Below are 21,263 nucleotides of genomic sequence, written 5' to 3'. Positions count from 1 at the left end.
AATTTGGTAGTCAATAAAAATGGTTCATATCAGAAATCGTGTTCTCCAGCATAACCGTAACTGTAACACTGTAGATATGCTATATGGCCAGATGTAATTTTCTGCCGTAATTAAACTGCGGGTCTGTCTGGCTGTGATCTGCTCAGCTTACAGACGCTGTGTTTGGACGGGAATCTCCTGGAGTCTCTTCCGGAGGAGCTGGGAAACCTGACGCAGCTCTGCAGCTTGGGTCTCTCCTTCAATGACTTCCCTCTCGTCCCCGGCGTGGTGGAGCGCCTCGGGGCCCTGGACAAGCTGGCGATGGCGGGGAACAGGGTGGAGACTCTGGATCTGTTCAGCCTGCTCCGAATGACTCACATTAAGAGTATTGATTTAAGGTGAGCCTTGTCTATCTGTCTGCTTTACCTGCCTCCGTCTCCTTCTGTTCCTCCTCTCTCTTCTGTCTGTCACCCGTCTGTATGTTATTACTCTCAGCTCAGACTTCATGCACAATGCAGGATCAATATGCAATAGTAATCAGATCAACTATCAGTAAATCACAGCACAACTGCAGAACTGAAATCTGGAGGTTTTTTTGCACAATATTCTGGCCATAAATGCTTTCAGACATGTATAGCATCCAGCCACAGTTTGCTGTTTTCTGTAGTATATATGCCGTAAAATACAATAGATCATACTACAAGAATAGACTGATGTACAAACTATTTAAAAGAAATATGACTCCACTTCTATCTCCACTTACTTTGTACACAAAATAGCAGAAAACGATCATAAATACTGATCGTTCACAGACATAACTCAGAAAACAAAGACGAACGTACAGTTTGGATGAGAGACTTGTAGTTTTCCTGCTAGTTTTTATTATTATTAGTAGTAGTAGTAGTATTTTATTTGAAGAAATTAATACTTTTTTTCAGCAAGGATGCACTGAAGTGACCAAAAGTGACAGTAAAAACAATAAGATTGTTACAAAATTATTTCAAATTGAATTAAATATTTCAAATAAATGCTGTTTTTATAACTTTGTATTCATCAAAGAATCCAGTCCTGAATATCTGTGTGTGTGTGTGTGTGTGTGTGTCTATGTTTTCAACATTGATAATAACATTGAGCAGCAATGCTCTTTTTTTAAAGATCATGTGACACTGCAGACTGGAGTAATGATGTTAAAAATTCAGCTTTGATCACAGAAATGAATTATATTTTACAATATATTCAGATAGAAAACCGCTATTTTCATTTGAAATAATAATTCACATTATTAGTATTTCTATTGTATTTTTAATCCAATAAAAGAAGCATTGGTGAGCATAAGAGTATATATATATATATATATATGTATATATTAGTCTTACACTACTGTTCAAAAGGTTTTATATATATATATATATATATATATATATATATATGTATATATATATATATATATATATATATATATATATAAAAGGATTATCCCAGGGCTCCACACACACTCACTCATCTCACGGGAAAACAACAGATGATGGGGGGCTTCAGTTAAACTAGAAGGTTTAATGCCCCTATCGTTTGGCCCTAATCGTCTTTAGCCAACTGTGACGTCTCTCATAACGGGAAGCTGCTCTGTTAGTGGAGATGCAGGGGAACACAGATGAACCATCGCTGGTTCTCTCAGGCCTGACCTCCACAAAATATCAGCTAAACATCAAATAAATATACTTTTATATATGTGACCCTGGACCACAAAACCACTGGGGTATATTTGTAGCAATAGCCAACAATAAATTGTATGGGACACAATGACAGATTTTTCTTGTATGTCAAAATCATTAGGGCTGCACGATGTGTCGTTTAAGCATCGATATCGCGATGTACGAATCCACGATAGTCACATCGCAGGATGTGCGATGTAGGCTGTCGTAGTTGATCTGTTATTCATTAACTGTACGGGCCAACTGCTCCCCGGCCCTTGACGAATGTGACTCGCGGATTAATTGCACAGCTTAACCATCATAGAGTGAAAGTTTTTTCATTGACAGGACTGAAAAACACATGCAAGTTTAACAGGGCAGAGAGAGAGAGAGCGCGTGAGAGAGACAGAGAGGGAGCGCGCGCGAGAGAGACAGAGAGAGAGAGCGCGCGAGAGAGACAGAGAGAGAGAGCGCGCGAGAGAGACAGAGAGAGAGAGCGCGCGCGAGAGAGACAGAGAGAGAGAGAGCGCGCGAGAGAGACAGAGAGAGAGAGCGCGCGAGAGAGACAGAGAGAGAGAGCGCGCGAGAGAGACAGAGAGAGAGAGCGCGCGAGAGAGACCGAGAGAGAGCGCGCGAGAGAGACAGAGCGCGCGAGAGAGACCGAGAGAGAGCGCGCGAGAGAGACAGAGAGAGAGAGCGCGCGAGAGAGACAGAGAGAGAGAGCGCGCGAGAGAGACAGAGAGAGAGAGCGCGCGAGAGAGACAGAGAGAGAGAGCGCGCGAGAGAGACAGAGAGAGAGAGCGCGCGAGAGAGACAGAGAGAGAGAGAGCGCGAGAGAGACAGAGAGGGAGCGCGCGCGAGAGAGACAGAGAGGGAGCGCGCGCGAGAGAGACAGAGAGGGAGCGCGCGCGAGAGAGACAGAGAGGGAGTGCGCGCGAGAGAGACAGAGAGGGAGCGCGCGCGAGAGAGACAGAGAGAGCGCGCGCGAGAGAGACAGAGAGAGAGAGCGCGCGAGAGAGACAGAGAGAGAGAGAGCGCGCGAGAGAGACAGAGAGAGAGAGAGCGCGCGAGAGAGAGCGCGCGAGAGAGACACAGAGAGAGAGAGCGCGAGAGAGACACAGAGAGAGAGAGAGCGCGCGAGAGAGACAGAGAGAGAGCGCGCGCGAGAGAGACAGAGAGGGAGCGCGCGCGAGAGAGACAGAGAGAGAGAGAGCGCGCGAGAGAGACACAGAGAGAGAGAGCGCGAGAGAGACACAGAGAGAGAGAGCGCGCGAGAGAGACACAGAGAGAGAGAGCGCGAGAGAGACACAGAGAGAGAGAGCGCGCGAGAGAGACAGAGAGGGAGCGCGCGCGAGAGAGACAGAGAGAGAGAGCGCGCGAGAGAGACACAGAGAGAGAGAGCGCGAGAGAGACACAGAGAGAGAGAGCGCGCGAGAGAGACACAGAGAGAGAGAGCGCGAGAGAGACACAGAGAGAGAGAGCGCGCGAGAGAGACAGAGAGAGAGCGCGCGCGAGAGAGACAGAGAGGGAGCGCGCGCGAGAGAGACAGAGAGAGCGCGCGCGAGAGAGACAGAGAGAGAGAGCGCGCGCGAGAGAGACAGAGAGAGACAGAGAGAGAGCGAGCCGTCTTCAAACAACAGGAGCGCTGTCTTGCTCTCTCTCCCTCCCGCATATTAATCAATTGACGCGATGGTGTCGATGTTTAAATCATTTAAAATGAGAATGTAAGTGTGCTCACCCCATTTTTGTTTGTAAGAAAAAATATCGCAATATATATCGCAGAAAAATAAAATATCGCAATGTCATTTTTTCCCAATATCGTGCAGCCCTAATATTAAGTAAAGATCATGTTCCATGAAGATATTTAGTAAATTTCCTACCATAAATATATATAAACTTAATTTTGGATTTGTAATATGCATTGCTAAGGACTTCATTTGGACAACTTTAAAGATGTTTTTCTCAGTATTCAGATTTTTTTGCACCCTCAGATTCGAGATTTTCAAATAGTCGTATCTCAGTCAAATATTTTCGTCCTAACAAACCACACATCGATGGAAAGCTTATTATTATTTATTCAGCTTCCAGATGATGCATAAATCTCAATTTTGAAAAATTGACACTTAAGACTGGTTTTGTGGTCCAAGGTCACATATGTAATATCTGGAAGTAGATTCAGTGCATTTGCGGTTTCTAAAAATAGATTGGGGTCAGTCTTTTTTTTTTAAAGTCTCTTATGTTCATTAACGCTGCATTTATTTGATTGAAATAGAGTTAAAACAGTACTACTGTGAAGTATTTTAGCAATTTAAAATGACTGTTTTCTATATTCATATATTTAAAAATGTTATTTACTCCTGTGATGAGCAGCTGTATTTCCAGCATAATTTCTCCAGTCTTCAGTGTCACATGATCCTTCAGAAATCATTCTCATATACTGATTTGGTTCTCAAGAAACATATTATTATTGTTTTTAATGTTGAAGACAGTTGCACTGCTTAATTTTTTTTATTATTATTTGCTTCACATTTTTATATATATTCGTAATTGCTATTAGTAATATAAGTAAGATTTGCAAAAATGCTCTCATTCGCTGTTTGCTGTTAGTGCTGTTCATTCAACATTATTTTTGCCATTTGGATTCTTCGCTTGGGTTGATCTTCAGTATATCTGCAGCTGACATTAGGCCTGTGTTTTTGTGTGCAGATTAAATGGCCTCCGCTGTGTTAAAAGTGAAACTCTGGAGCCGGTCAAACATCTCACCCAGCTGGACCTGAGAGACAACCAGCTGACGTCTCTGGACCTGAGCTCGGCCTGCAGTCTGGAGAGCCTGCAGTGTCAGAGGAACCAGCTGAGAGCCCTGACGCTCAGCGGCTTCACCCTGCGCTCACTCCACGCCAGAGACAACCGTGAGTACAGACCTCCACAGCATTGTGTCTGAACCAGAGCAGTCACCCTGTGTAATCACTGTATGATGTTTCATAGGTCTGACCACGGTGAACATCTACCCTGTTCCCAGCCAGCTCACAGATATGGACCTTTCAAGGTAACTCACATTTATTCGGTGCAGATCACTGGTGAAACAAACATTTCTAGCAGCAAATAATTTTTTCTGTCCAAACTAAAAGTGAAAATGCTGCACAAAGCACTTAAATCAAAGTCAGTCGAAGCATATATGGAGTTTAATGCACAAGTTTTGACCAGTGTCCGACCATTTTATAAGAGACCGAAAAAATTATTTTTGCTTGTTGTGGTTGCAACTAGTTAATAAATGTTAATTGCAACTAAATGCAGAACAATAATCACAATTACAAATTGCAACTCTATTACCGTTAACTAAAACAAACCTTTTTAACACGCTTTTTTTATTATCATTTATCAGCTTAATATTAAGTTTTTGTTAATTAAAATCAATAAAAAACTTAACCTTAACAGAGAAAAATGCTTAAAAAACGCATAAAAATAAAATAACTAAACTCATAAACTTAAATTACTAAAGCTTAAATAAAAAAACAACAAAAAAATTACAAATGCACAACAAATCTCAAAAAATATAAAAATGAGCACCTGCATTAGAAATAATAATGAGCAATCATAAATATCTACACTATAAAAATGAGTTGCGTATTATTAATTAACATGTTGTTTAGTAGTACGTCTCTGTACTAGTGTTGTTGCCTTTAACTAAACAAAATATTTGTATTAGTATTTTTCGTAACTAATGCTAATTATTATCTAATAATAACTAAATAAACTTTGTTAAATTCAGCTGAAATAAAGCAAAATATAAATATTAGGTTTAAAAACTAAAGGTAAAATAAAGTTAAATTAAAAAATGACAGTAGTGCATAACTAAATGACTAATACTTATGAAAACAAAATATAAATATAAAAGCTAATTCAAAATATTAATTAATACTAGGGGTGTAACGGTATGCAAAAATCATGGTTCGGTACGTACCTCAGTTTTAAAGTCACGGTTCGGTTCATTTTCGGTACAGTAAGGGAAAGAAATGCAAACATTAAACTGCAGGTTGTTTATTACTATACACTTTTAAAAAAAATACTTTTTTAATAAAATATATATAAAATAAAAAAGAATAAGAAATAAAATACTGCTGCAAAGTTCTCCACTAAATAAAATACTCTGTCTAAAACCAATATCATATAATAAAATATAATGCAAAATATAAATAAATAACTATGATTACAGTGCAGCATTACCAATCCCAGCTTGTAGGCCTGCTCATATTTAAAAAATATATATAACTTTTCCAAAGTGTAAAGTGCAGCGTCAACAGTTTCAGTTTTTAGACCTGCTCAGATTTCGTTATTGCGTTGGAGCGATCGGAATTAAGAGCAAAGGTCTGTTTAAATGCCGACGGGAGCTGCATTTAAATTACAATCCTTTTTTTCCTAGTTGTAGTGATGTTCACACTCGCGTGATGCCTTTTGAAAACCTTAGGCCGGTGACACACTGGCATATTGCACCTGTCAAACATAGTCTATTTTGCCGTCAATACTGTTGACGGTGTCCTTTATCAGTAGGCTTTATATTTATGCTCAACATGAAGTATAGACATTGTTGTCGTGAAGATAAGATCCTGGTCTGTCGGCGGCCTCCTTCTATGTCACCTACAGTAGCAGCAGCGCGCCAGCGCCGCGTCAGGCACGATTCTGGTGTGTAAAGACACAGAAAACGCGAAGCAGCCGTCATGTAACTGCCACGCAGCAGAAACGCCACGCTCACGCCACGCAGCCAGTGTGTCACCGGCCTTAGAATCAGCTGCAGGGCGGGATTTGCGCTGAACACGGAGACTTCCGCCACTTAATATGTTCGTTAGGAAACACGAAAATTTACCTATGTTCCGCACACAAAATATTGCATTCGGTCATTCGGTACACACATGCACCGTACCGAAAGCCCTGTACCGAAACGGTCCGGTACGAATACACGTACCGTTACACCCCTAATAAATACTGTAAATGGATATAAATAATACTAAAATAACACTGCTTTGTACTTAGTAGGGCTGTCGAAATGGTTGAAAAACTAAATTCGAATTCTGTACTTAAATATTATCAAAATCCTAATTATATTTGAATTTAAAATGCAGAATTAGAGATTTTGATTTTGGCTTCTCTCCTGAGGCCACAAGAGGGCGCTTCAAGCTAAATATTACTAATGCACGTTTATTCAAAGCATAAGATAACATGACTATCAGAGGAAAAAAGTGCATAATGTTTAAAATAATGTTTATAAACCAATTAAAATTAAGTTGCTTGAACAACTATAAACAAAACAGCATCATATATGCATGCACGGTTAAATACAAAGGGCCACAAGCCAATCACAGGGTACATTTTCCAGTCAAAAACACGAGTTGCATTGAGATGGAGAAGAAAACCTGCTATAAAGTCTCAATATATTTTTTTTTCAAAGTTAAACTTGCATTAATTTTACCTGGCTTTCTAAACATGCAACGCTTTTGTGCGAGACGCGAGTGCTGCGGTGATAGAAGATGTCTCTCTAGAAAATGCGTGAAATGTGCAGCGTTCTGAATGAACGGCTTGGTTTCAGTTTTAATGTAAACAAGATCTTCTCCGCAGCAATGTTCTCTTTTTCCGCAATGTTTTTTAATGTACAAAGCAGTAGCGCTGCATCTAGTGGCCTCAACTGAATAGACTAACAAAAACATTATAATGCAACGACACTTATATCGACATCGCATCTCGTGCGCCACTGACAAGGCTGCCTCCTGACGTACACCTAAAATTCTGATGCAACGTTTTTGCATTCGAATGTGGATTTATTTTTTTATTTTTTTGACAAATATTCAAATTTTCAAAAACATTTTTGACAGCCCTGGTAGTTAGCAGTGTACTTGCACTATAACATGCACATTGTAATGCAAATGTGACCAAATGTTGACCGGCTCATTTACAAGAGGCTTGGCTCACTCCTGTACGATGCTAATGCTCTGATGTAAGTAGCCTGGAGTTAATTCCCATCCCTCCTGCAGGAATCTCCTGGAATACCTGCCAGACTGGGTCTGTGACAGCAGGAAGATTGAGGTGCTGGACGTCTCCCATAATCTGCTGTCTGAGCTCCCGGCCAGGTGCGTGCACGTGTGTGTGTGTGTGTGTGTGTGTGTTTAGACTGCTTTTGCATCTTCCTCAGTTTCTAAACTGAGACGGTGAATCTGAATAGAAACGGGCCGGCGTTCATCAGCAGACTTGATGAGGCCACTCTGCTGTCTCAAAGCAAAGTGATGTAAACGCCAAGCAGATGAAAGCACCATTTCTAGCTAATTTCACATTAACACTCAAGTCATTTGCATCTGAAAAAGCTAAAAGCTGTGCACAAATGAGATAATAAGCGGCTTGAAGTTTGTGTCCCGTTTGAGACTGTGAGTGCTGCACTCTTTGACTCACGTGAAAAATGTAATGGTTCCCAAAAAAGTGAATTCTGTCTGCCTTTTAGTCAACCTCATGTCGTTCCAAACCCATAATGCTGTTATATTTTCCATGAGAAGAGAATGTTTTGAAGAGTCTTCATGCAGCTCTCAAATGCCATTCTTCACAGCAGAGTCAATATTGTGTGCTTGCTTTTTGCTTAAACAAATATAAGAACCGAAGTGTAATGCTATTTTTTCATAAGTCCAGTGTAAATATTTTAATTATATTAAATCATATTTTATATATAAATCATATTTTATGACCCTGGACCACAAAAAAAAAAGTCTTAAGTGTAAATTTTTAGAAATTAAGATTTATACATCATCTGAAAGATTAATAAATAAGCTTTCCTTTGATATATGGTTTGTTATTTGGCAGAGATACAACTATTTGAAAATCTGGAATCTGAGGGTGCAAAAAAATCTAAATATTGAGAAAATCACCTTTAAAGTTGTCCAAATTAATTCTTAGCAATGCATATTACTAACTAAAAAACTAAGTTTGATATATTTACTGTATGAAATTTACAAAATATCTTCATGGAACATGATCTTTACTTAATATCCTAATGATTTTGGCGTAAAAGAAAAATCTATAGTTTTGACCAATACAATGCATTTTTGGCCATTGCTACAAATATACCCCAGAGACTTAAGACTGGTTTTGAGCTCCAGGGTCACATATGAATAAAAAGGTGTAAATAATATTTTAAATAATATTTTAGTGAAATGCCACTTAAATTTGTGTTTTTTCCTAACATAAAACTATTGTTTGGCTTCAGAAGACTAGAAATAGGGTTGTGTGTATATTAGGGCTGCATGATTAATCAAAATAAACCTGAAATTGTGATATGGCTTAGTGTGATTTAATTAAATAAATATATGCATCGCTTGTTTCAATGTGAGATAATTCTATAATTAAATATTTTTTTCTTAAATACTCATTTTTATTGAGCATTAAATGAAAACTTATTTACTGAAGAAAAAATAAATAAAAATAATCAGTTGCAGCCATAAATAGTAATATTGTAATTTTACATCTGTGCTGTAAAATAAATTTTTTATTATTTCTCTTCAATGCTCTTTATTTTACAGTAAAAAAATGTACATAATTATTATTTACTTAAAAATCCTGTTGCAGCTTAAATTTTGTTTGATATTTTAATTTAGTAATAATAATTATTATTATTTGCAGTTAAATGTATATTATTATATTTAAAATGTATTATTATTTACAGTATTATTTACGTTACTATTATTTATTTATTTATTTTTAATAGTCATATATAAAATCATATTTTTGCAATTTTACAATTGCGATTTTTATCAGATCCCCATACCCCCCCCCCCCTCAAATATTATTTTTAAAATAATAATAATTTAATAATAGTAAATGGGTTTTGATAGACATGAGGATGAGTAAATAATACTAGGATTTTCATTATTTGATAATTTATCCCTGTAAAGGCGTCTAGGCATTGATGGGTTCTTTGCTTTTGAGTGTCTTTCCTCATTTAAAACTTTTAAACTGTTTTAAGCATGAAACCAAGTCTTTGAAGTCTGTTTCTTTCTCTGTCCCTCCTTCTTTCAGATTTCTCAGCAGTCTGAGTCTGCGTAAACTGTTGGCTGGTAACAACCGGCTGGAGAGACTGGCTGACCTGCTCGACCACATCCCACTGGAAACACTCGACCTGCAGCACAACAAGCTTCGCCAACTTCCAGAGAGCTTCTTCTACAAAGCCTTGAAGTAGGTCACTCCCTCCTTCTGTCCTCTCTCTCTGTTCATCTTACTCTGTGGCTCTGCTTTCGGTTTTCTCTTTCTCTCTCCATCTTCCTTGTGTTTTTCCTCTCCGTTTCCTGTGATTTATTTATTTATTTCTGCCGGATCTCTCTCTGGTCCGGACCTTTAGTCCTGCAGCTTGAGTTCTTCCTGGGCTTTTACAGGAACTCCGCAAACTGCTGTTTGGAAATAATAATTGCTAAGATACAGATACACACTCAGAGCTACTTTGGAGCTGTAGCTACTCAAGATTTTAATTTAGTTAAACTAAAGTCAAGCTACTAACTGTAGTGTCCAACTACATTTAAGTTATTAAATTGAGCAAAGCCTTTTTAATTAGATCTCAGATTATTTAGTTTATCATTTAATCAGGGTAGACAAAAAATGAAATAGATGAATCTTGACAACTGAACAACTGTCAGGCTATTGGGAAATTTGAACTAACTTACGGTAGTTTAGTTAGTTACTCCATGACAGTGGATGTTCAGCAGCACAGAGGAAGTGACATGCATCTCCAGAGCATCTCATGGATGTGTACAGGAGGATATGGCTCAGTGAAGCACAGTAATATAAGCCCGAACAGCCCGCAGCTCTTACATTTCCTGTGGCTTAATTTACTTGTCATCCATTGAGCATCTCTAATGCTGAAAGATGTGCTGCAGCTCTGAGGCTTTGGTTGTATCAGCGCAATAATTTTTGCTTTATTTTCTCATTTAAAAAAAAACATGATTGTACTGGTTGTAAACTTGTCTTCCCTTGTTCTTCTCATCTACCAGTTTAAAGTATTTGAATGTGTCTGCCAATGCGCTGGAGACGATCCCGCCGAGCAGCCAATCAGAGGAGAGCCTCAGCACCCTGCAGGAGCTCTATCTCACAGGAAACAACCTGAATGAGAGCTGCGCTGCTCTACTGGTGGGGCATCAGAACCTGCGGGTCTTGCATATGGCTTATAACCAACTGCAGTCCTTCCCTGCTAGGTAGCTTATTAATCAAATTAGATACTAAAAATGTGGACCCTCAGATGGCCCTGTGTGATGATATCGGTGTAAATGACCATGAATTCTGCTAATGTTCCTTTCTCTGTTATGTTTTCAGCAAGCTCAGTAAGCTGGAGGTCCTGGAGGAACTGAATCTGAGTGGGAACAAGCTGAAAATGATCCCCTCCACCGTGTCCAGCTGCAAGAGACTGCACACACTCATCGTCCACTCCAACCATATCAGCGTGTTCCCAGAAGTCCTCAGCCTCCCCGAGATCAAGGTCTGTGACTTATGATGACAGGACATATGAAAGCCCCTAAATATCGTAAGGATTAGTGGTCGACCGATATATCGCTAAGGCCGATATATCGGCCGATATTTGGAATTTTTCATATATGCTCGCACTCTCTCTCTTGTTTACTGTTGTTGTTAACAGTTCCGTCTAATATGGATCGAAGTCTGGCTAATAATAATAATCAGATAGAATGATTAAAGGAATTAATGTATACAAAAAGTATTTTGTTAATTGAATGCTTTAAACTTGTGATTTCAAATTATGCTGTGCTTTTTGCATTTGCCCACTGTCATATTCCTATCATTTTCACTGTGTGCTGTATGTAAAATGAGTGTTACCCTGGCTTTATTTGAAAAATATTATTCCCAATGCACACAAACTTTCCAGAATACTGAGTGCCCTGTTGGTTACAGTGTTTACTTTCTTTTTAATTGGTATTTTTATTAAATATTTCTTTATTTGTGAAAAATGCTTTGTCATCTAAAGTATAAGTATGTTTATGTTACACATTTATTTTTTAATCCATTTCCAAATAATTTCAAGTTTCTTAAATATTAATCAAACAAAATATAGATTTTATCGGCTATCGGCCCTGCTGCTTTCCAAGATATCGGCAGCAGCTGTCAAAAAAAAAAACGTATCGGTCGACCACTAGTAAGAATCTTAAAAGTCAACCAAAGAGTCATCAGGTGGCAGTAATGAATGAATATCTAAAAATGTAATATTGTAATCTATGCATAGCTATTGCAGTAATTACAGTTACAAGAGAAAAGGTTTAGTAGCTATCATCAATGTTCATGGATATGGTTTATATTTTAATGAATGTTTAAATTCTAATTATAATCAACATATTAGAATTTTTTCTGAAGGACTGTAGTGAGCAATGGCTGCTAAAAAAAATTGTTTTTAATCTTTTAAATTGTAAAAATATTTCACTTTTTTTTTTACTGTATTTTTAATCAAATAAGTGCAGCCATGGCGAGCATGAGAGACGTCTTTAAAAATATATATATACAGTACAGACCAAAAGTTTGGAAACAATACTATTTTTAATGTTTTTGAAAGAAGTTTCTTCTGCTCATCAAGCCTGCATTTATTTGATCAAAAATACAGAAAAAATGTAATATTGTGATATATTATTACAATTTAAAATAATTGTTTTTAAATTTATTATACTTTAAATTATCATTTATTTCTGTGATGCAAAGCTGAATTTTTAGGATCATTATCACATGATCCTTTAGAAATCATTCTAATATGATGATTCATTATCAAAGTTGGAAACAGTTCTGCTGCTTAATATTTTTTCGGAACATGTGATACTTTTTTAGGATACTTTGATGAATAAAAAGTAAAACATTTGTAATAACAATATACACTACTGGTCAGTAATTTGGGGTCAGTAATTTTTTTTCCTTTTTGTTTTTTTAATAAAATCAATACTTTTATTCAGCAAGGATGTGTTAAATTGATAAAAAGTGATAGTAAAGAAAATATATTATTAGAATATATATTATTAGATTTTTTTTTTTTTTTTTTTTATAAATGCAGTTCTTTTTAACCTTTTATTCATCAAATATATTAGACAGCAGAACTGTTTCCAACACTCATAATAAATCAGAATATTAGAATGATTTCTAAATGATCATGTGATAGACTGGATATTACATGTGACACTGAAGGCTGGAGTAATGATGCTGAAAATTCAGCTTTGCATCACAGGAATAAATTATTTTTTTAAAGTATATTCAAATAGAAAACTATTATTTTAAGTTGTAATAATATTTCACAATATTACTGTTTTTTCTGTATTTTTGATCAAATAAATGCAGGCTGGATGAGCAGAAGAAACTTCTTTCAAAAACATAAAAATAGTAATGTTTCCAAACTTTTGGTCTGTACTGTATGTATGTATGTATGTTATATAAATAATTCCAAACTTTTGACTGGTAGTGTTTAGATTTTAATGCTAGAAATTGTGAGATCATGCAAATTAATGACTCTTCACGGAAATTCCAAACCCACATTTCTCTAAATTGCATATTTAAATCTGATTTAAGATCCAGCATTTATATTCGTTTAAACACTTTTTTTTACTTTGATTTATTATTGTGTATATATTATAATATTAATATTTATAATATAATTGTGAAAACTTCTTTTTTTCATTGATTTAAAAAAAAGGGGCTTATTTAGTTAAGTCTGATAAAACAGAATAATTTTTGTCCCCAAATCCCCAAAATTTGGGCTGTTGTTTGTTACACATTTTATTTTATTTCACATTTATTTCACCATTATTTAACATTGTTTTATAAAGCATCTTTATTTTTGTTTTACTTTCATTTGTTTTACATTATTTTATATTTCACAAGTTCATTTAGTATTTAGTTAAGTCTGTCAAAACTGAATCATTTTGTCCCCAAAATTCAACAAAAATTGGCAGTTGTTTGTTAAACACTTTTATTTTACGTTTTATTTCACAGTATATTTTATTCTTTAACATTTTTTTTTTTTACTTTATTTATTTAGCGTTATTTTTGTCATGTTCATCCCCTGATCCAACAAAATAGGGCTGTTGTTTGTAACACCCCATTCAGTGTTTCACATGAAGAATGTATTTTGTCTGCTCTTTGTGCAGCTAGTAGATGTGAGCTGTAATGAGCAGACCGAAATCCTTTTGCCGGACTCTCTGCCTTCAACCCTACAAGAGCTGGATCTGACCGGCAACAGCAGCCTCATGTTAGAGCACAAAACACTCAACCTCTTCAGGTGAGATGCTACAAACAGCAGTCCTCCGTGTGGGACACATTGCACATTATGCAGCTGATGAATATTAATTTGTTCTGATCCACTCAAAGAGGTTAATTGCTTTTGTGTTTTTTGTCTTTATCTCTGTGTCCTCCTCTCTTCCAGTCACATCAGTACTTTGAAGCTGGACCAGAAGCCAGCCGTGACCGCAGGAGACGCACAGGGCACGTCCACCCTGTGGGATCATGGTTACGCTGAGATGTGTGGGCAAAGGAACAAGTGAGCAAAATCTGGAGACATTTGGAAATGGTTAAGGAAGCCTAAATCTAAAAAAAGAAGCTGTTCACCAGAATACCATCCTGAACCGCTAATTCTCTATTATATTTTTAATTTATGAAAGTCAAATGCTAACATAAATGACTAGTTCCAATTTGAAGGCCGAATAAATATTTTTTTCAGTGCAATATCTGATTAATCCATCCCTAAAAAAACCAGATCAAATCAGTTTTTTTTTTTTTTTTATGCCGATCAGAGGGACCATTTTCTTGGTCTCTCTAATCTAAATATTTGGAAGAATAAAAATATTCTTAACTGCCATTTTCTTAAGAAATAAATATTTTTGTAATCTAAATTTGAATCAGTTTTATTCCCAAAAATACTTTTTATTCTTCTTATGTTTGTTCTTAAGACAAACCTTAAGAATTCAAATTCTTCAAAATAATCTTCTGAAAAATCATTGTATGTAAGTTAGGCTAACCTCCAACTTGATGTTCAACAAGTTGTTTATTGAATTTATTGGCCCATTTTAAATATTAAGTATTGCAACATAACGCTTGCTGGGTCACATTTGTTGGCGATATACAACGTATAGGTTTTCTCATTTCAGAAAAGTAACAATTTTCAAATTGACTATTTGATAATGGCCTAATTACTATGATTTCTTCGAAATTCAGAAGAAGCCAGTCTCAATAGTGTGTGTGCTTATTATAATATTACGTAATCAGCAGGCAGCTAAAAATACAGTTTTTCATTTCATTGGATCAGAAAGTCTTCTGCAGTAGCTGCTAATCATATGGAAAGTGAAAGTGAAGTGACATTCAGCCAAGTATGGTATACTCAGAATTCGTGCTCTGCATTTAACCCATCCAAAGTTCACACACACACACGGTGAACACACACACACACACACATACACTGTGAACACACACTGTGAACACACACCCGGAGCAGTGGGCAGCCATTTATGTTGCGCCCTGGGAGCAGTTGGGGGTTCGATGCCTTGCTCAAGGGCACCTCAGTCGTGGTACTGTTTTGCCGGCCCGAGATTCAAACCCACAACCCTAGGGTAAGGAGTCAAACTCTTTAACCACTAGACCACAACTTCCCCAAACACATATAACACTAACGATATTGTCTTCTTAGAAATAAGAGGTTCTTATGAAAACTTCAAAACTTCCAGAGTATTTTTCAAGGATTGCACTTAAGAAAAATTTGTGTGTAGGAATTTTCCTTAAAAAGACAAACTTTTTGTGAATCCAGATGTTTTGCCAGTCTGGCCCTGAGACAACTAATTATTCAACCAATAAATACTTGGATGGCATAAAAACAGTTGGCATTCTCAGAATAACTGTAGCGTTGGGTTTCACAGTAGATTTGGCAGAAACCAAGGGAAAGACACAGCTGGAACGTCTTGTTTCTACATGTTTAATGTGACCTCAGTGTTGCTTGGCTCCCCCTGCGAAGGGCATTACCTCCACAGTTTCAAAGCAGTCCATCTCAAATATCTCATCCTCTCTCTGTACTCTTCATCCACTGAGGGAGGCCACTTTTGTGTGTTTTGTCAGAGTGTGTATGTACCTATAGAGGTGTATCTCTTACCATTCATTGAAATGTCTTTGTAATGTGATATTGTACACATTGTAACATTTGGGTTGAGTGTTGGTTTCATGAAGCGCATTTGTTCCATTGAAATCTGCTGTTTTATCTGGGTGCAGGTTGTGTGTGTCTGTGCTGGCTGTGGATCACTTTGGGGACAGTCCGGATGCTGCTTATGGGATTTTTGATGGCGACCGTAATGAGGAAGTTTCCAGGTTACTGCAGTGCACCATGGGAGATGTATTGGCAGAGGAGATACAGCACTCCAGTGTGGACGGTGTATACATGTGCAACACTTTCCTTACCTCTCATAGGTGTGTTTTGCATACTCACACACACACCTTAAGTGTGTTTTGCCTTTTGTTTTTTTGGATTTTTAAATTCATGAAGGTTCTGTAAACCTAAAGATATTATATATTCTGTCATAGTTGTACAGTACTATCATAGTTTGTATGTTTGTGCTAGTTTGAGTGCAAAACAAAAACATTATTGCATTCGCCATATTTTGCCACCGATGCCTTTCTGGAATCAAAGAACACCCACATGTAATTATGACTTGCCATTCAACTTGTAACAATATGACTTGAACCCACCATAGTTCATACAGCGCTTTTGATTTAGATTCTTAGCTATATAAATAATAAATGCATTTCTCATATTGCTGTCGTGCATTTTTTGCAGGAAACTTGGCATGGCAGGCCAGAAGCTCGGTGCCTCTGCTCTGCTCTGTTACATCCATCACGAGTCCTCCGAACCTGGCCGCTACTTCAGCCTCACTGTGGCCAACGTAGGCACCTGCCAGGCTGTACTGTGTCGTGATGGACAACCTCTTGCCCTGTCAAAGGTTTTCAGCCTAGAACAAAGTGCTGAGGAGATGGAGCGCATCAAACTGGCAAAAGCTATTATCACTGAGGTATTATCTCGTTCTAAGTTCATCCCATAGACCTTAGGGAGACCTAAGGTTAGATGCCATATGAAATTGGACGCAGCTGAAAACCAGGCGGTGAGGGATAGACTTAATCGTAATAATGGCACACGCTGTATGAAGTTCCTAGATCATGTAATTCTGAAAACTTTTAAAACTGTTTTATGGAGTTTTCTCTCCTGAATTGGATGGAAAGACCTTTTGTCAGCTGAAGAATCAGTATGAATAATCATTGCAATCCACTGAACGCACTTTACTACTATCCCTCACCTTTAAGCCTTGTGTCCATTCCTGTCGAAAATTAAATATGGCTCTACCCGGACTAATGCCTTTAAGCCAACTGGCTGATGCCTCATGCTGTTTATTGTAAATATAGCCATGAATGAGAAGTAGCAGCTTATTTGTGACTCTAATCATTTGACTCTTGTGCTGTAGGATAACAAGGTGAGTGGGGTGACATGCTGCTCACGGTTACTTGGCTGTTCCTACCTGTTTCCTTGGGTGCTTCCCAAACCCTGGGTGCACACAGAGCCTCTGTGTTCTCAGGATGAATTCCTGATCCTAGGAAACAAAGCACTTTTCCAGAAGGTTTCCTACCGGGAGGCAGTGAGCACTGTGCTGGCTGTCAGAGACCCCCGCGCTGCTGCCAAAAAGCTCTGCACGCTGGCACAGAGCTATGGGTGCCGGGATAATGTCGGAGCAGTAGTGGTAGCTTTGCATATCGGAGAAGACAGCTGTACGTGCGAGCCTCCTCTCTCGAACACAGAAGCCCGAGGACCACCTGCCCAGACACTGTTACCGATACCTGTGTCTCCTGGTGACCTTGCAGCGCTGTCATCTAGCAGTGGCATCGCCTCGGAGTTTAACAGCGAGATGTCTGCTTCGGAAGTGGGCAGCGAGGCTGGGTCCACAGCTTCAGACGAGCACCCCTCTTCAGGACCAACGGCTCGTCCGGAGCGTCGCTGTAGTTTGCATCCGACTGCTACCTTGTGTAACACCGGGCCGCTGGCGAGCCTGGGGCCAGGGGCGCACCCGGCGCTATTCCAGCGGCAGCCTTCCAGCGCCAATTTCTCAAGCAACCAATCAGACAATGGACTGGACAGCGATGACGAGACTCCATTAGAAGGCGTCATCTCAAACGGGAGTAAGCTTGAGGTGGAAGTGGACATCCACTGCTGCGCTTTTCAGCTGCGCTCTGGACCACCGGAAAGTCCCAAGGACCTGGACGGCCGGCATGATTCGAGGGGCTCGGATTATCCCAACAGCAAAATGCGGCGGCAAAACAGCGTGGTGGTTTCTGCCACCAACGGCTGCCTGCTGGCCGTATGCGGCCGAGAGATCTCGGATCTGAAGAAGTCTCCTTCAACCTCCAGCCTCTTTGGGAAGAAGCTCTCTAATGGCTCCGTAGTGGCTCTCGAGGATAGCCACAATATCATTGAAGTAGCACTCGAGGCCCCAAAAAAGAAATCTGGATATTTTGCCGCACCAGCCCAGCAAGACCCGGAAGACCAGTTAATTATACCACCTAGTCTGGAGCAGGATGTGCGGGAGCAGCTGAGAGGCCAGAGCCCTGTGGTTCCCGGGCCGCCGCCGGCTCCTTCAACGCCGCCCTCAGCAAGAGACCCCAACTGGGACCATACTCAGTCCACCATCGCTGGTCTGCACCCCACCACCGTCCTGCAACAGGACGTCTACGACACCGCTCTATAGCTGGTGCAAGAGGACCACACCATTGGAGCATCTCTGCATCATAGTGCCACATCAAAGAGGCTAGCACGCTCTTCCTGCCTTTGAGATAATCCAGTTCTTATTTAGCATCATCACTTGTGGGTTCCTGCATCTGCATTCTTGGGCTGATCTGCGGTGGCCACATCTAAGTCAAGGATGGAAATGGGTGAAAAGTAAGGACCGATGACATCTTGAAGATTGAGGTCTCAGATTGTGGAAAAACATGGGCTATTTCTGACCAAAAACCACAGCATGGAGCTGGAGTACCTCATTATCACCATGCCGTGAGTTCATTTCTACATTCGCCCTTTATATCAAAGGTCACAGGCTTAAGTAGGCTTCAATGATCACATTTGCCTTCTGGTGGAAAGATACTATCAAGCTAATCTGAGACCAAAAGATGAGAAAAGTGCCTCTTAAAGATGGTTGAGGTTCAGAGCCTTTACTGTTCTGGTGTACGTGCAGTGTTGTTCTCCTTCCTTCCCATAGTGGCAAATAGTCGGTAATCAGCACTTTTGAAGTCCGTGAGGAAAATTTTCAGTTGGATATCTTCCCAATTTGACCTGCTGGAAACATCCCGCTCCATTTCATGGAAAAGAGAGGTCATTGTGGAAAGAAGTATTTGTTGAAAAAGACAAGAGCGTTCTCCACCGTTCCTGATCCCCTCTCTTGTATGCATAATAACACAATACATAAATAATAACACAATAATGCACAATAGAAGAGTATGATGAACCCAACGTAACATTCAAACCCTAGAGAGGGAATCGGTCAAGTGATGGAGGTCAAAGTGAGATGGAGACAAATACTTCATCCAGTGCTCAGAGGAAGCATCGCCACACCTTTAAGGTCATTTTGGGGAGCAGAAAGACCTCACAATTTTGTCTGAGCTCATATCTTGAGCTGTTTCGGGTTGTCTAGAGTTCTTGAAGTTTCGAGCGTGCCATGACTACATGACAGAGCCCCTGCTATGCAGCCCTTGGGCTGAAAATATGTCATTGGGTCTTTGTAGTAGTGCAGTTTTACTGTTGATCTCAGTGAAGCTGGGATATTTTCTCCTCATCTCATAATCAAGGAAAAAATGAACAGCTGACATTTAGGTTTTATTATATGAGAAATACCAGGCATATGATATCATCTATTGTGCGTGTGGGTATGTGTGCTCTATTTTAGCCATGCATGGTACATACAAGAGTTTTTTTTTGTTTTCTTTTTTGAATCAGAGGACCTGAGGAAGGAGACTATATTGGTCATTTGAGTTTGTCATTGCCACAATCACAGTAACAGGGAATTCTGTGCAGTAAAACACTGTGCTCATGGTTTGAGGAGACATCTAGTGGTGTTTATTTTATTTTTATATATATATAATTAAAGAACAGGAGATTTAAAGTTAGGGACAGTCGAGTGCAAAGCCCATTGTGAATTGGTAATTTACTTATGTTATTTAAAGCCCTTTTTATTATTTTGTCAATTGTAGGGCATCAGTTGTATTACATTATGTTTAATTTATTGGGTGTACTCTTATAATTCATTATTTCATTCATAATCTTTACATAGGAAGCAAGTTCCCATTGACACTGACGCACTTCAATTACAGAAATTCAATCTCAGCATCGGCATGTTTACAACAACAACAAAAAATCTTTAGTTTGTTTGTATGCTCAGATATTACGTTTAAGAAATTTCATCTCAAGATTCAGATCTTTTTTTAATTACTGTTCTCCATGGTCAGATGGCAATGCTCTTTGTGCCAAACTTACATACAGATTTGTGTTCGTTATGAGAAAAAGCCGCCATGTAACTAATCTGGATCCCAGTATTTAACTACGAGGAAGGTTTTGAATTTTAACTTTTACTGCAATTAACCTGTCTTCAAGCATTAGAAAGATTTTCGAGGGGTTCATTATAATTGCCTACAGACCTGAAACTGTAGCTCTAGTGCCAAAAGATGTGTAGTAGTGGTGCCTGAAGGGAAGGTAGGTTATTTTGAGTATTTCGGCCATCCCTTGTGTGCTACTCAAGCCTGTATTGTGGACGCAGCAGCATCATGGCCTTAAAATAGGTTTTCCTCAATCTTTACTTTAGTGTTTCTATTCCAATTCCCTTTTTTGCACTCAAAAATGACATTTTCTAGAAATATATCCTTAGATTCCCTAAATCATTTAGAGCTGTATGCTTAAGTGCATTAAGTACTATTAAACAATCTTATAAAGTAAAATAGTTTTACACTGTATACGCACTTTGTACATAGCTCAATATATACATAGACCTACTTAAGAATTGGATTTTACCTATTGTCGAAATGCAATCATCATTAGGCTTTGATTTGTGGCCTCTTTTATGTCTTTAATAACCCCTGAAAATGTCATTTGTTATGTTTGGTTGAAAGGCGAGATGTGGTTATTGAGGCACAACATGCTGATTCATACTGTGCTAAGAGTCAGAGTACAAGCATTTGATGGCGTGCTTTGTTTGCAGGATCTAGTCCAAGTCTGTTAATAGCTATAGGAGCCTTTCATCCCTCGCAGTGCTTTAACATTGAAAGGAAACAACATCACTGATACAGCCACTTTATTACCACTTCGAGAGCACCTTCTATAGACCTACAACATGGTGCATATCTGCATCATGCTTAAAAATGACATATGCAACAATTATACGTGTCTAATAAGATTGAGAAATTTTAATCAGAATATTGAAGAATAGGACTGGGAAACATCCATAAATGTGTGTATGTTTGTTTGTGTCAAGTGCAGTGTACTGTTGTGGAGATAGTGTCTATTGTTTTTCCAGGCAATTATACTAG

The 21,263-nt window shown here is 38.7% G+C and overlaps 1 protein-coding gene across 1 annotated transcript in view; it reads left to right on the top strand.

The window, feature by feature from the left end:
* The window catches only part of LOC132110722 (PH domain leucine-rich repeat-containing protein phosphatase 2-like), a 55,109-nt gene extending 35,464 nt beyond the window's left edge, over window positions 1-19,645 (top strand). Inside the window, exons 8-19 of the mRNA XM_059517566.1 lie at window positions 147-377; window positions 4,377-4,579; window positions 4,656-4,716; window positions 7,694-7,789; window positions 9,720-9,875; window positions 10,685-10,885; window positions 11,004-11,166; window positions 13,820-13,950; window positions 14,095-14,208; window positions 15,924-16,118; window positions 16,486-16,717; window positions 17,165-19,645. Coding sequence (XP_059373549.1) covers window positions 147-377; window positions 4,377-4,579; window positions 4,656-4,716; window positions 7,694-7,789; window positions 9,720-9,875; window positions 10,685-10,885; window positions 11,004-11,166; window positions 13,820-13,950; window positions 14,095-14,208; window positions 15,924-16,118; window positions 16,486-16,717; window positions 17,165-18,439 — 3,058 coding nt within the window. The 3' untranslated portion in view covers window positions 18,440-19,645. The remainder of the gene's footprint in view (window positions 1-146; window positions 378-4,376; window positions 4,580-4,655; window positions 4,717-7,693; window positions 7,790-9,719; window positions 9,876-10,684; window positions 10,886-11,003; window positions 11,167-13,819; window positions 13,951-14,094; window positions 14,209-15,923; window positions 16,119-16,485; window positions 16,718-17,164) is intronic.
* Window positions 19,646-21,263: the final 1,618 nt, after the last annotated feature.

This window comes from Carassius carassius, chromosome 2 (genome assembly GCF_963082965.1).
Source record: "Carassius carassius chromosome 2, fCarCar2.1, whole genome shotgun sequence".
Classification (NCBI taxonomy): domain Eukaryota; kingdom Metazoa; phylum Chordata; class Actinopteri; order Cypriniformes; family Cyprinidae; genus Carassius; species Carassius carassius.
This window is presented reverse-complemented; position numbering and strand designations above follow the sequence as displayed.